At 35.2% G+C, this 12,409-nt stretch overlaps 1 protein-coding gene across 1 annotated transcript in view; it reads right to left on the bottom strand.

Annotated features, from left to right (window-relative positions):
• The window catches only part of LOC103013794 (peroxisomal multifunctional enzyme type 2-like), a 72,766-nt gene that overhangs the window by 49,135 nt on the left and 11,222 nt on the right, over nucleotides 1-12,409 (bottom strand). Inside the window, exons 3-8 of the mRNA XM_057539320.1 lie at nucleotides 7,367-7,474; nucleotides 5,382-5,441; nucleotides 4,078-4,099; nucleotides 3,931-3,977; nucleotides 2,392-2,476; nucleotides 1,114-1,301 (exon numbers count right to left, since the gene is read on the bottom strand). Coding sequence (XP_057395303.1) covers nucleotides 1,114-1,301; nucleotides 2,392-2,476; nucleotides 3,931-3,977; nucleotides 4,078-4,099; nucleotides 5,382-5,441; nucleotides 7,367-7,474 — 510 coding nt within the window. The remainder of the gene's footprint in view (nucleotides 1-1,113; nucleotides 1,302-2,391; nucleotides 2,477-3,930; nucleotides 3,978-4,077; nucleotides 4,100-5,381; nucleotides 5,442-7,366; nucleotides 7,475-12,409) is intronic.

The following is a 12,409-nucleotide window of genomic DNA, read 5'->3' as shown; positions in this document are numbered from 1 at the left end:
ATTTGTGAAAACGCATAAAATCATACAACCTAAAGAGTGAGCCCTAAAGTAAACTATTAACTATAGTTAATGATAATCAATCAGGGACTTCTCTGGTGGTCCAATGGTAAAGAATCTGCCTTCCAATGCAGGGATGCGGGTTCGATCCCTGGTCAGGGAACTACGATTCCACATGCCGAGGGTCAACTAAGCCCGGGTGCCACAACTACCGAGCTCACGTGCCTCAACAAGAGAGCCAGCGTGCCACAAAATATAGAGCCCACGCACCCTGAAGCCCAGGCGCCGCAACTAGAGAGAGAACACCCACGTGCCACAACTTGAGAAAAGCCCACGCACCACAACGAAAGATCCCACATGCCTCAACGACCCGATGCAGCCAAATAAATAAATAAATAAATAAATAAAAATTGATCAATACTGGTTCATCAATTGTAATAAATGTAGCACACTGATGTAAAACTGTGTGGGAGGAGGAGTATATGGGCACTCTCTTTACTACCTGCTCAATTCTTCTATAAACCTAAAACTGCCCTAAAAAACATAATCTATTAATTGTTTTAAATAATTATTATTCTAAACCAGTAAGAATGCTATTACCTCATTCTGTAAAGAAACATGCCTCAACGACCCGATGCAGCCAAATAAATAAATAAATAAATAAATAAAAATTGATCAATACCGGTTCATCAACTGTAATAAATGTAGCACACTGATGTAAAACTGTGTGGGAGGAGGAGTATATGGGCACTCTCTTTACTACCTGCTCAATTCTTCTGTAAACCTAAAACTGCCCTAAAAAACATAATCTATTAATTGTTTTAAATAATTATTATTATAAACCAGTAAGAATGCTATTACCTCATTCTGTAAAGAAAAAATGTATGTATGTCTACCTACACAAAGAGAAAGTTTATCTCAGTGTGGTAGAATTATGGGTCATATTTTGTTTGTTTGTGCTTTCCTAAATTTTCTATAATGAACATAAACTACACATAATGCTTTTTTAAATTGTAAGGAAATTTTTTTAGCTACTCAAAAAATTAAATACTTTTACAAAGCTCACACCACACAGGTATGTGAGGAACAGCATTAAAAAAAATCTAAACTACTTACCATCAGGCAAAATGTTCTGGGTCAACCGTGATCCAGCAGTAGGGGCAATAGTGTTACAATGAATGTTGCTTTTCTCGCCTTCAACTGCAAGACAATTTGAAAGGCCCAGAAGACCCAGCTTTGCAGCACAATAATTTGCCTGGCCAAAGTTGCCATATATTCCTGAAGCCGATGAAGTCATGATGATCCTAAAAGGAAAATCAATCTCTCAACATCATCTTTTCTATATTTTGATAATGTTGCAACTCTAAGCATTTTTTTTTCTTTTTCATTACTATTACACCTGTCAAAAGCAACTCTGTATACTGCCATTAGGTTCTTAAAGTCATGATTCATATATCTAAATTAATATAAATAATAAAAGTAATCTCTCAAAATTCAACTGCGAGATTTTATTGTTTTAGAAAGAATCCCTGGTCAGGATCAAATGAATTCAAGTGTAAGAATGTATATTCATTATGTACTGAAAACAATAAGTATTTATAAACATAAAATAAACTGCCAATTTACAAGTTAAAATTTTAGTAAGAAATATTAGATCATGAAGTTCTAATTCTTTAGTCCTCAGAACTTTGCTCCTTTCCCTTTCTGGATAATATTAAATGCCTCATATTAAACAATACCATCTCATAATCTGACCTAATCTCACTTACTCTACTTAGTAGAACAAGTAAATCCTATCATTGACTTTCAGAAACTGCTAGTATCAGGATATACTAGAACTCTCCAATAAGAACAGATATCACACGCAATTTACTTCTAGTAGATGTGTGTGAACCCTGAGTTAACAGGAATAACTTTTATGTTAGAGAGCATGGGGCCACTTACTAGGTCTGCCACGTCTGAGTCACACAGACGCAACTATAAGAGTCTTACCGTTCTTAGCTTACAAAGACTAACTCATGTCTGACCAGTGTCAGCCAGTAGAAAACAGCCACTCATCTCTCCCCAGTTGGTCACTGGGCACAAAAAATGATATTTTGGTTAGAGAATAAAGTACTGCTGAATCCTCAATGTTTGTACTGCTAAAATATCAGAGAATAGCAGGAGAATCATTAATAATGAAAAGTAGGAGGTGAAAAGAAATACTAAGTTGTCCAGCTAGCTAATCTATGACTGACACCAATGTAACGGGGAGGCATCTTCCAAAACTACATTTAAAAAGCCTGTGCATATCAGAAGGTGTATTTTTCAACGTCAAAGCAATTCTTTTCCTCTGTACATAAGAACCCACACACGGCATCTCCAATCCCCCTTGACAGCCACATACAACTCTACCTTCCAAATTTCTGTTTCTTCATGTGATCCCACGCTGCCCGGGTCACCAGGAATGAGCCCCGCAAATGAACTCTCTGGATGATATCTAAAACAAGAAATTTTTTTCAGGAATATTGTCAAATTTAGACAGACCTATCTCAGAATCAACATAAGCAAAGACTTACTTATACAAAGATGTTCATTTTATACCTAGCATTCAAAATCAGCTATTGTCACATTGCACTCTAATCATTTTTGCTTTAGTTCCAGTTACATAACCAATCAATAATTCATACCTATTTTGCCTATAATTTATGATTAGATTATCTAATATATCTAACTTTATCATAAATATAATGCCACCTAAATACAATGCCTATGCACATCTAAGTGCAATGCCATCTTTAATTTTTGCCTATTTTATATAAAAATTCATTAATACAAATAACCAAGAATTTTACATATATAATTGGGACTCAACACAAACGTTAAAGCATAATCAAAAACCACTCAGTTCTTCATCAAGAAATGTTTATAAAATGTTCAGTATATCCCTAAATCCCTATTTTTAACAGGATTTGCAAATGAGTTAGAGAGAGCTGGGGGTCAGGGCGTGGAGGTATAGGAAAGAGGGGGAGGGAAAGAGGGAAAAAGAGAGACAGAGAAGCCTGCTTTCTGAAATGTCAATCTAATGAACAGACAACTTGGGGGATGATGCAGATAAACAAACAATTCCAGATTTAATCTTACTCTGATGAAACCAGAGGACACACTCCAACCCCATCAGAGCTCAAAGCAAAGCACCGACTTAAGTCCCCTCTGCCAACAAATTCTATCTTTCTCAGCTCCTTTTTTTCTCCAGTTATTACAAGGGAATTGGAAGCTAAAAGCCGTCTTTGCTTAATTCTAAGTCAGAAAGATATCTTGCTTCTTCCAAAAGAACTTCTGGCAATATTTCCCAGAAACACACTCTATAAACAATGATGTAATTCATCTCAGTTACCATGCCTGCCACCGTCTCAGCCACCAATGCTTGTTTTAGTTCTGATAGCCAATGAAAGTAAGGGCAAAAAAGAGCAAACAGGATAAAAAAATTTTATAACTGTGACTGTTCATCATCTAAACTCAATCTTTCCAACATGACATTCCTAATGGAAATTTTTCCTACTTATTAGAAGTTTCAAAATTATATCTAGGTTTTTCCCACCCAGTTCTCAGATCTCCATCGTTTTTAGTGCCTCAGACTCTCTTCCATAGCCTACTCTTGCTCTTGAAATAAGAATCACACAGCCAGACAAGCATGCAAAAGGCTGTTAGAAACAACTAATACTGCAAGAAAACGCTGACAATCTCTCAAAGAGAAAAAGGGAAACGAACGAAAGTCACAAAAGCCTTTTCTTCCAACTGTTCATTTTCAGTTGTAAAGCTTACTCATCACTTATATTAGCAGAAGCAAAAATAGGTAGAAGCAAGTTTTTCCTTAAGTGTGGAAATGTATCAAATATTAGAAGGCTAAATGGATAAGTATGTTCCAGAGAACGTATATTTTAAATAACTTACCCCAGTCTTCATCACTTATTCTACCAAAGGAACGGTCCCTCAAAATTCTAAAAAATTGATATTATGTATGTTGAGAAGAGAAAGTCAACACTTAAAAAAAGTTTGCATGTACATTACTTTATTGGAAATTTAAAAAGAAATACTCACCCAGCATTGTTGATCACAACATCTACAATATAAAAATATTCAAGTCACAAATATAAAAGCAAGCATATTAATTTGCCTTTGCTTACAACACATTTCTTTCAAAAGTGTTCCCTGCCTCCCCCCCACCCATGGAAAAGTAGATATAATAGGTAACAAGTGCTAGCAGAACACAATTTTATACCTATAGTAAAAAAAAATCGGATTCACAAAAGCACAATAAGTACCCCATTATATCAGTGCTTTCCTCTCAAGTCTACATACCTAAATGTTTCCACCTCTACCTCCTGCCAAAATTCTGTGAGCTTATTTACAGAATTAGCAGTCACACAACTCTTAGGTTCTTAGAATTCAGTGGTAATCGTAAACCATCCCTCAATTAACTTCAAAATTCACTGGGAAAGTTAAAAGTTTAAAAGATTTTTCCTTGCCACTCAAAAGTCAAAAGCCCAGAAAGGAAACCATTAGAGTCAGAAACTGATGGCCTGTCTTCATACATAATTGCATTCTCACTATAAAATAGAAGGGATTGTTTCTTAAGGTTCAACCACCATCTTGTGGCTATTTTCACCTTATGACTTCAGAACTTTGTGGTCTCTATCCCTGTGTCAGACACTATGTGAACATGTCTCTCACAAGCTCAACCAAATATAGCTAGAAAAATATATATGCTAGACCAAAAAAAGGGGGGGGGGGGGAAACACATTCAAACTACAAAAATTAACATTTTTCATATTATAAACATGTTGGGCTTATCTGCAGTAGTTTCCCTCTAGTAATTCAATAACCTTTTACTAACAATGTATGGGACTAAGTCAGGAAAATTAAACAATATATTTGAAATGCTTGAAATGCTTCTTAAAAATGAAGATTTTTATTTTATATAATTCATCTTAATTAATTTGCAAGATACTGAATCATTTTCATCTGAATCATTATAATTATCTAAAATATTCCACTGGGTCCTCTATTGCCAAAATACTGATTTATTTTTTATTTTCTAAATATATTTGGGGTATGATTAAATTATTATAAAAAGGAAACTTAGAGAATACTTACAAGCCTCTTTAAAGGCTCTTAAAGTACAAAAAAATATAAAACAAACTCAACACATACATGCATAAAAACTGTCACCTCAAGCCCTTTGTGGAATAAGATTAGGGTATGTAAAAAAATTAAAATTTAAAACAAATCTAAAAATTTGATTACCAAAAAAGAGTTTTTAATAAACAAAAGTGAAATAAAAAATATTTCATTAGAAAGGTAGAAGCTGCTCTGTTAGTACCATAAATGCAAAGAAATATTACCTATTCTTCCAAAAGCATCCAGTGCTGTCTTCACAACCTTCTCTCCTGCTTCCACTGAATCTGAGGGAAAGGGAAATTAGGACAAAACTTCAGTAATATCCCTTACAAAGGACTTCTAAATTCTGTGGCTCAGAGCACATGACAGATACTATTCATTCAACAGAACTCATTTCCAAGGAAAATACATTTATATTGCAGGCACGTAACAAACTAAAATATAAATGATAACATGTTACAAAAGAAATTTAGTCCCTAAGGCAATCCTTTAACCTACCAAAAAAAAAGAGAGAGGGGGTAAATGAGAAGTATTTGACCAATAATATCCAAGACACCATGGTCCAACAGAACATTCTGTGAAGATGGAAATGCTCTATTTCTGCACTAACATGGTAACCACAAACCACATGTGGCTCCTGAAATGTGGCTAGTACGACAAATGGAATAATCTATTTTATTTCATTTCTGTTGAATTTTAAATAGCCACATAAGCACTTCCCCTTAAGGATGCAAATGAGACTTTGAGAGGGAGGGAAGGAGAAGCGTGTTTAATTTGAAAAAAGCATGTTCAATTCTGTATCACTACATTTGGAAAACAAACCTACTGTTTTTGTAATACTAACTAAAAAAGTAAAGCTCAATGAAATATTATGGATTTGTTATTTTCTGCTAATCAGCCCAGGAGAAGGGCTCATATCCCCAGAGCTGTGTGTCAAATGGTCAGCTGTCAACTCAACATCACCATTGCCTCTTTCTACTTCCTCTGCAATCACAGGCGGAGCCAGGTCCCTTCCCTGGGACCCATAAGCTCCTGAGTTAGATCTGCCAAAAGGAGATACTCGCTTAAAGGGAGGAAAAGTAGGAAGAGACTGTAAACGCAGGCAACCTTGTGAGCAGGCTGCAGATGTGAGACTGACAGCACATCCAGGTGAGCTCTTGAAAACCACCTGCCACAGGCTGAGATGGTCATCGACAGTTTCCCTGACATGCACCTGCCCAGACCTTCCAATGGTAAGTCTCTAATTCTTCGTATAAAACCCTTCACACTTGGAAAACCGAGAGGGGCTTCTGTTTTCTTGACTGAATCCTGATTGATACAGGTTGAATATCAAAACTGAGGGGCAGGGAAGAGAGTCTGAAATCTTTATCTTTACAAAATAGGTTTTAAAACCCCAGAAATTTTTTTAAGTTGAAAACATTTTTCTAGACTCTCAATGTGGAAATAAGATACTAAAATGTCTGTCTCATTATTCCCTTGAACTCTCAAAACAAATCATATCCTATTTCCTTTCCTCTAAAATTTCAGAATAAAGTCACTGGCAATCTAATTTTCTCCCTGGTCCATAAAAACAATCTAATTTGCAGAAAAGTCAGTAAGCACTAGCTTTTTCAAGTAAATCTACTCAAGAGGATTCCTTACAAATACTATTAGAATCAATACATCAAACATAAAGGTTGTATTTGCTGTCTTTATTTCTAATGCCTAACTTTGACTCTTACGTTTTCATAGAGATAAGAAAGTTGCATACAGCAATGATCACCTGTGCAGAATGTAATATGAAGGCTGGGTGCAGAAAGGGGGCACTTCACTTCTTACACTATATTACTTTAAGAAATGTTTTTTAAAAGCAATTTTAAAACGAAGAATTTAATGTTACTCTGTAGAAATACATAAGACCTTTTAGCTAAGGCAGGTCTTTTAAGAAAAGACCATATTCATATTCACATCTACAGTAATGTACTGATTATATCATGCGCTCATTATTAAAAATATTAAATAGACAACTGAATAAAAGTTAGACTCATGAAATAATCTACATCAAAAGTTTAAAAAATACGTCACTAAACATCTTTGGCAGACTTAGGTAAAATCTAATTTCATAATTATACTGGAATGCCAAGATATTTGCTCAATACTTATTAACATGAGAAACAGCATCAGTGGAGGAAATATAAAACAAGCAGTATAGTTCTCTCAAATATTGTACCATAGTTGGCCACTGCTCTTCCGCCTTTCCTTCTTATTTCTTCAACAACCTTATCAGCAGCTAAGGAGCCTTTACCAACTCCCATGAAGTCCCCTCCTAGATCATTCACTGCAATGCAAAAATAAACAAATAAGAATTCAGTTCTAGACCTTAGAAATATGAGTTGGAAATGAAATTATATTATTAGTGTATTTCTTCAGTCAACTTCCTAATTCCCTACTACTATATTCCCATCTTACTGAACACACCATGAGATACGTACTTTCAAAACATGCCTCTTTGTTTTTAAATATAGATATGAAAAAATATATATATATATAGATATGAAGCAGAAAAATATTTAAACACAGGTTCATGTCATGAAATTTTTAACTGTGCAATGCTTCTCCTTTTTTAGAAAGAAAAAGACCATGATTCAAACCACTTTTAGCAAAAAGAAAGAAAAGAAAAAAACCTAAAGATCACTTTAAAGATTAAATACACAGGAAAACAGTATGGACATTCTTCAAAAAATTACAACTAGAAGTGCCACACGATCCAGCAATCCCACTTCCAGGTATTTATTCAAAAGAATTGAAATCAGGAACCAAAGAGACAACAGCAGTCCAAATGTTCAATGCAGCACTATTCACAATAGCCAAGATGTAGAAATAATCTAAATATCAACTGACAGATAAAAATGGATAAAGAAAATGTGGTACATAAATACAATGTATTTATTCAGCCTTTAAAAAAAGAAGGAAATTTTGCAATATGTAATGACATGGATGAGCTTTGAAGATAATATGGTAACCCAGTCACAGAAGGCCAAATGCTGCATGATTCCACTTACATCAAAGTACCTAAAATAGTCAAACTCATAGAATCAGAGAGTAGAATGGTGGTTGCAAAGATTAGGGGGAGGAGAAAATGGGGAGTTGCTAATCGGTGGGCATAAAGTTTCAATAATGCAAGATGAATAAGTTCTATAGATCTTATCTGCCATACAACATAGTGCCTGCAGTGCATAATACTGTATTGTACACTTAAAAATTTGTTAAATGTTCATATTAAATGTTCTTACCATAATTAAAAAGAAAGAAAGAAAGAAAGAAAGGTTAAATACACAATGTGAAATATCTTCTCCACGTCAAGAAGGTCTTTGTTTACAGGAATGGTGATAAAGAACAAGCACGGGGCTTCCCTGGTGGCACAGTGGTTGAGAACCTGCCTGCCAATGCAGGGGACACGGGTTCGAACCCTGGTCCGGGAAGATCCCACATGCCGTGGAGCAACTGGGCCCGTGAGCCACAGCTACTGAGCCTGCGCGTCTGGAGCCTGTGCTCCGCAACGAGAGGCCGTGACAGTGACAGGCCCGCGCACCGCGATGAAGAGTGGCCCCCACTCGCCGCAACTGGAGAAAGCCCTCGCACAGAAACGAAGACCCAACACAGCCAAAAATAAATAAATAAATAAATTTATATAAAAAAAAAAAAAAAAGAACAAGCACAATATTAAACTCTTGGAGAAGCACACGTGAATTTTTATAAAACATAGTGTGTCATGGTCTACCAAAAAAAGAAATAAAAACTATTTATTGAAAGAGGTCAAAAATTACATACACAACTAATATGTGTTCAGTCACTAATTATAGCATATATGTAATTTATATGTTTAACAACTGACCACACTTACCACATAACATCTCCCTATATCCAATTATATAGATACAAACATTAATTGCACATTTACTATTTGCAAGGAAATCTACAGAAATCTACAGATGTATAAGAATGGTGCCTATCCTCAGAGTTTATAATCTACTGAAAGTTAAGTATGTGGTAACTACACTAATGCACTAATTGCATCATAAAGTTTATAAAAGCCAACATAACTAAATAATATGATAACGAAGGTAATTTATACAATAATTTAATTATTTACAAAATAACATGCAAAAACAAATGAAAAGATATATAGATCAATGCCAAATAACTTGGCAAAAACAGAATTTCAAACAAATACCTGGGACAAAGAATTAATTTGCATTGCAAAGTGATCATTTTTGTAGGGTTATTGCACACTGTGCAGAATATAACAATTTAAAAATTACTAATTAATAAATGGCATAGAGGTATATACTAAAATTTAAAGTCTCTTAATATTACCAAATGGATAATTACCATACCTGGGGAAAAAAGAAAAACCCACAAGATCTTTTTTTCTTTTCAAGAATGGTTCTCTTTTGGTGGGGGCTGGAGTGAGGGCTGCAAGTGGGGTTGGGTGGTAAAGGGAGATACAGGGATGATACCGAGCAAAGCTAGCCTAATGTGCTTTTACTCTTAAAGGAAATGAGTTTTTCAAAATGTGGACTGGGATATATTTTTTCTAACAATATAGTCTTAACAGCCTTACTGCAAATAAAAAATGCCACAAAGACACAAAATAATGGGGAAAAGGCTTACATTATCCCTCAAGAGATTAAAAAAAAAAGTGTTAAGCTTCTCAAGACTAAATTCCTATTAATTATTCATTTCTGTACAATTACTCAAATGACAGGAAACAGTTTTTAAAAATCAAGATTTTAAAACATGCGGCTAACAGTCTATTAAGACCCTTTTTAACTAAGCAAGGGAAAGTTCAAGAGCAAACTGGCAAAGGCCATACTTAAGTAAAGAAAGAATTGTTCAATTGTGAAATGAAACACTACCCCCAAGTGGAAACTGTTCAAAGTGCAACCAAGTGCAAGCAAAGGTGAGAACTGAAGACTGTATAAATAATTATTGAGATCAATGATGTGCAGTGAAACAGTTTCAGAATAGATTTATTCAAGACAAGTCTCTACCTTAGAGAGTACAAACTTAACACTGACCCCACTCAGTTATCCCACTATCACCAGAGCTAAATCACAGGGATTTCAGGCTTAACTAGAAAAGCACTGGTTACACGCTGAAGGGCTTGGATAGCAACAATCTTAACAGATTGTATAGAAAGAGAAATGCATCCACACTATGTGACACTGTTCAGCTTAAATATATGACTAAAATTCTAATCACAATAATATTTTAAAATACCATTACCGCCTTATACTGGTATGTATATACTTTACATTTTCAAAGACCCATCTATGTACATTGCTGCATTTGCTCTCCATACAGCTTTTTAGGAGTCTGGCAGGAACAGTTGTTCCTATTTTCACAGAAGAGCAAAGTTTAGGAAAGGTTATGTAACTTGTTCCAGGCTCCAAAGCTTGTCCAGGCTCCAAGGCTGTATGAAATGGCAAAATTCAGACTAGAACCTGGACCTACCACAATACCACTCTGCTCCTCTAATGCTGTAAACAAGTTTCTTTTATCCTAATTATTTCCACTAAAAAAAAAAAAAAAAAAATCACATGTGCTTGGGGAGAATATAGAAGGAACAGTAAATCAGCCACCCCAGTCAAACAAATAGCTTTAAATTAGGGAGTAAAAATGGTTAAGATTATGATAGTTAAGGACAGAGTCTTTTCAGCTAAAACCATCAAAATATCCCCCAAAGTGATATATTTGTAAATCCTCCATATAAAATCCAGTTTATAGCTCTGAAGAGTTTTGTTGTTTTTTTTTTTAAGATGTAAAATCTTTTTCCTATTTCTGTCATTTTAAATAAATCAATGACTTGGATAGTCTACTAAAGACTACATAAGGTTTTTTACTAAAAATCCACCCCAAGATTTTACTAAATACCTGCAATATGCTAACCACTAGAGCAGGGATATAAGAATCCAGAGAATTCTAAAACACACTTGGAGCCTGTAAAAGTACTCTATTAATAGGTAAATAGATACCTAAATACAAAGTATCAAGTTATCAGCTATCCAAGGCTGAAAACAGAACCATGTTTGTGACAATGCCTGTTTTCCCATATCCTCCCAACACTGGACATCATCATTCTTTTCAGTATAACAATTAAATGATTACAAGATGTAGCTCATTATTTAATTTACATTTCTTTGAGCACTAGTAAGGTAACATTATTTTCATGGGCTTATTGGTCATTTATACTTCTTATTGTTTTGCGTGCTTAAATCACGTTTCATTTGGGGTGTTTTTCTTTCTTACAGATGTGTACGTGTCCCTTACTTATAAAAGATTTTAATTCTTTATCATATGTGTTGCAGATCATAAGTTCCTTTATTGAAATGTTGAAAGAGAAACAGAGGTAACATTGGAGCATTAATATTATTTGATGAGCATTACATACATTGTTTTTCAGTGTTTTGTTACATAAACCAGATTGACAAATCTGGATTCGTCTTTAGCAATCCTATTTGTGTACAGGACTTTGCTCTCAGAAGTTGGTTTTCTTGTTCTTTCTTGCTATCCTTCAGCCCTGACTATTGGCTCCAAAGACTAGAGCAAGAAACATGCTTTGGGTCTCCTGATATCAGGGCTGCTAAACCAGCTGAGGGAATATACGTCACTTATAGTTTGATAGGAAAAAAAAAAAAAGCAAATCAAATTGATTATCATCTTCCTCAAACTGTCCCACCTTCTCAACATCAGTTTGCTGGGTGAGTTATTTCCCAGGTACTCTTTCCTTTCTCCCATTTCTGAACAGCACATGTCACTGAGTCATCAAGGCTTGACATCAATTTCATTATGATTCTTCAAATGTTCACTCTGTTCCCACTCTGTATCCAGCACTGTGCTAGGTGCTTTAAGCTCGCAAGGTAGACAGTTTGTGCACTGAGGAGTTTCCAGTTCTTTCGAGGAATCGTTTACTGCCATTTCTTTCCTATTCTATAATTTCATGCCCAGATTACTACAGTTGCCTTCCCGGTGGTCTTCTGCCTCCAATCTTAATCTTTCCAGGCAATCAGCAGACTGTTGCTGGGTAATGGCCCAAAGGCAGCCTTTATACTACGTCATCCCCTTGCTCAAAATCTGCAGTGGAACCCTAATTATTCACTGCCTAACTTTCAAGATCCCTTAAAGTCTGCCCTCACTTTACTGTTTCACTTTACTATAAGTAGTTCGTCCTTTTTGCTGTAGCTCAGTGCGGGAAATTGCTTATATAGCA

This window comes from Balaenoptera acutorostrata, unplaced genomic scaffold (assembly GCF_949987535.1).
Source record: "Balaenoptera acutorostrata unplaced genomic scaffold, mBalAcu1.1 scaffold_701, whole genome shotgun sequence".
NCBI lineage: Eukaryota > Metazoa > Chordata > Mammalia > Artiodactyla > Balaenopteridae > Balaenoptera > Balaenoptera acutorostrata.
Note: the sequence above shows the minus strand (reverse complement) of the source record. Positions and strands in the feature narration are given on the sequence as shown.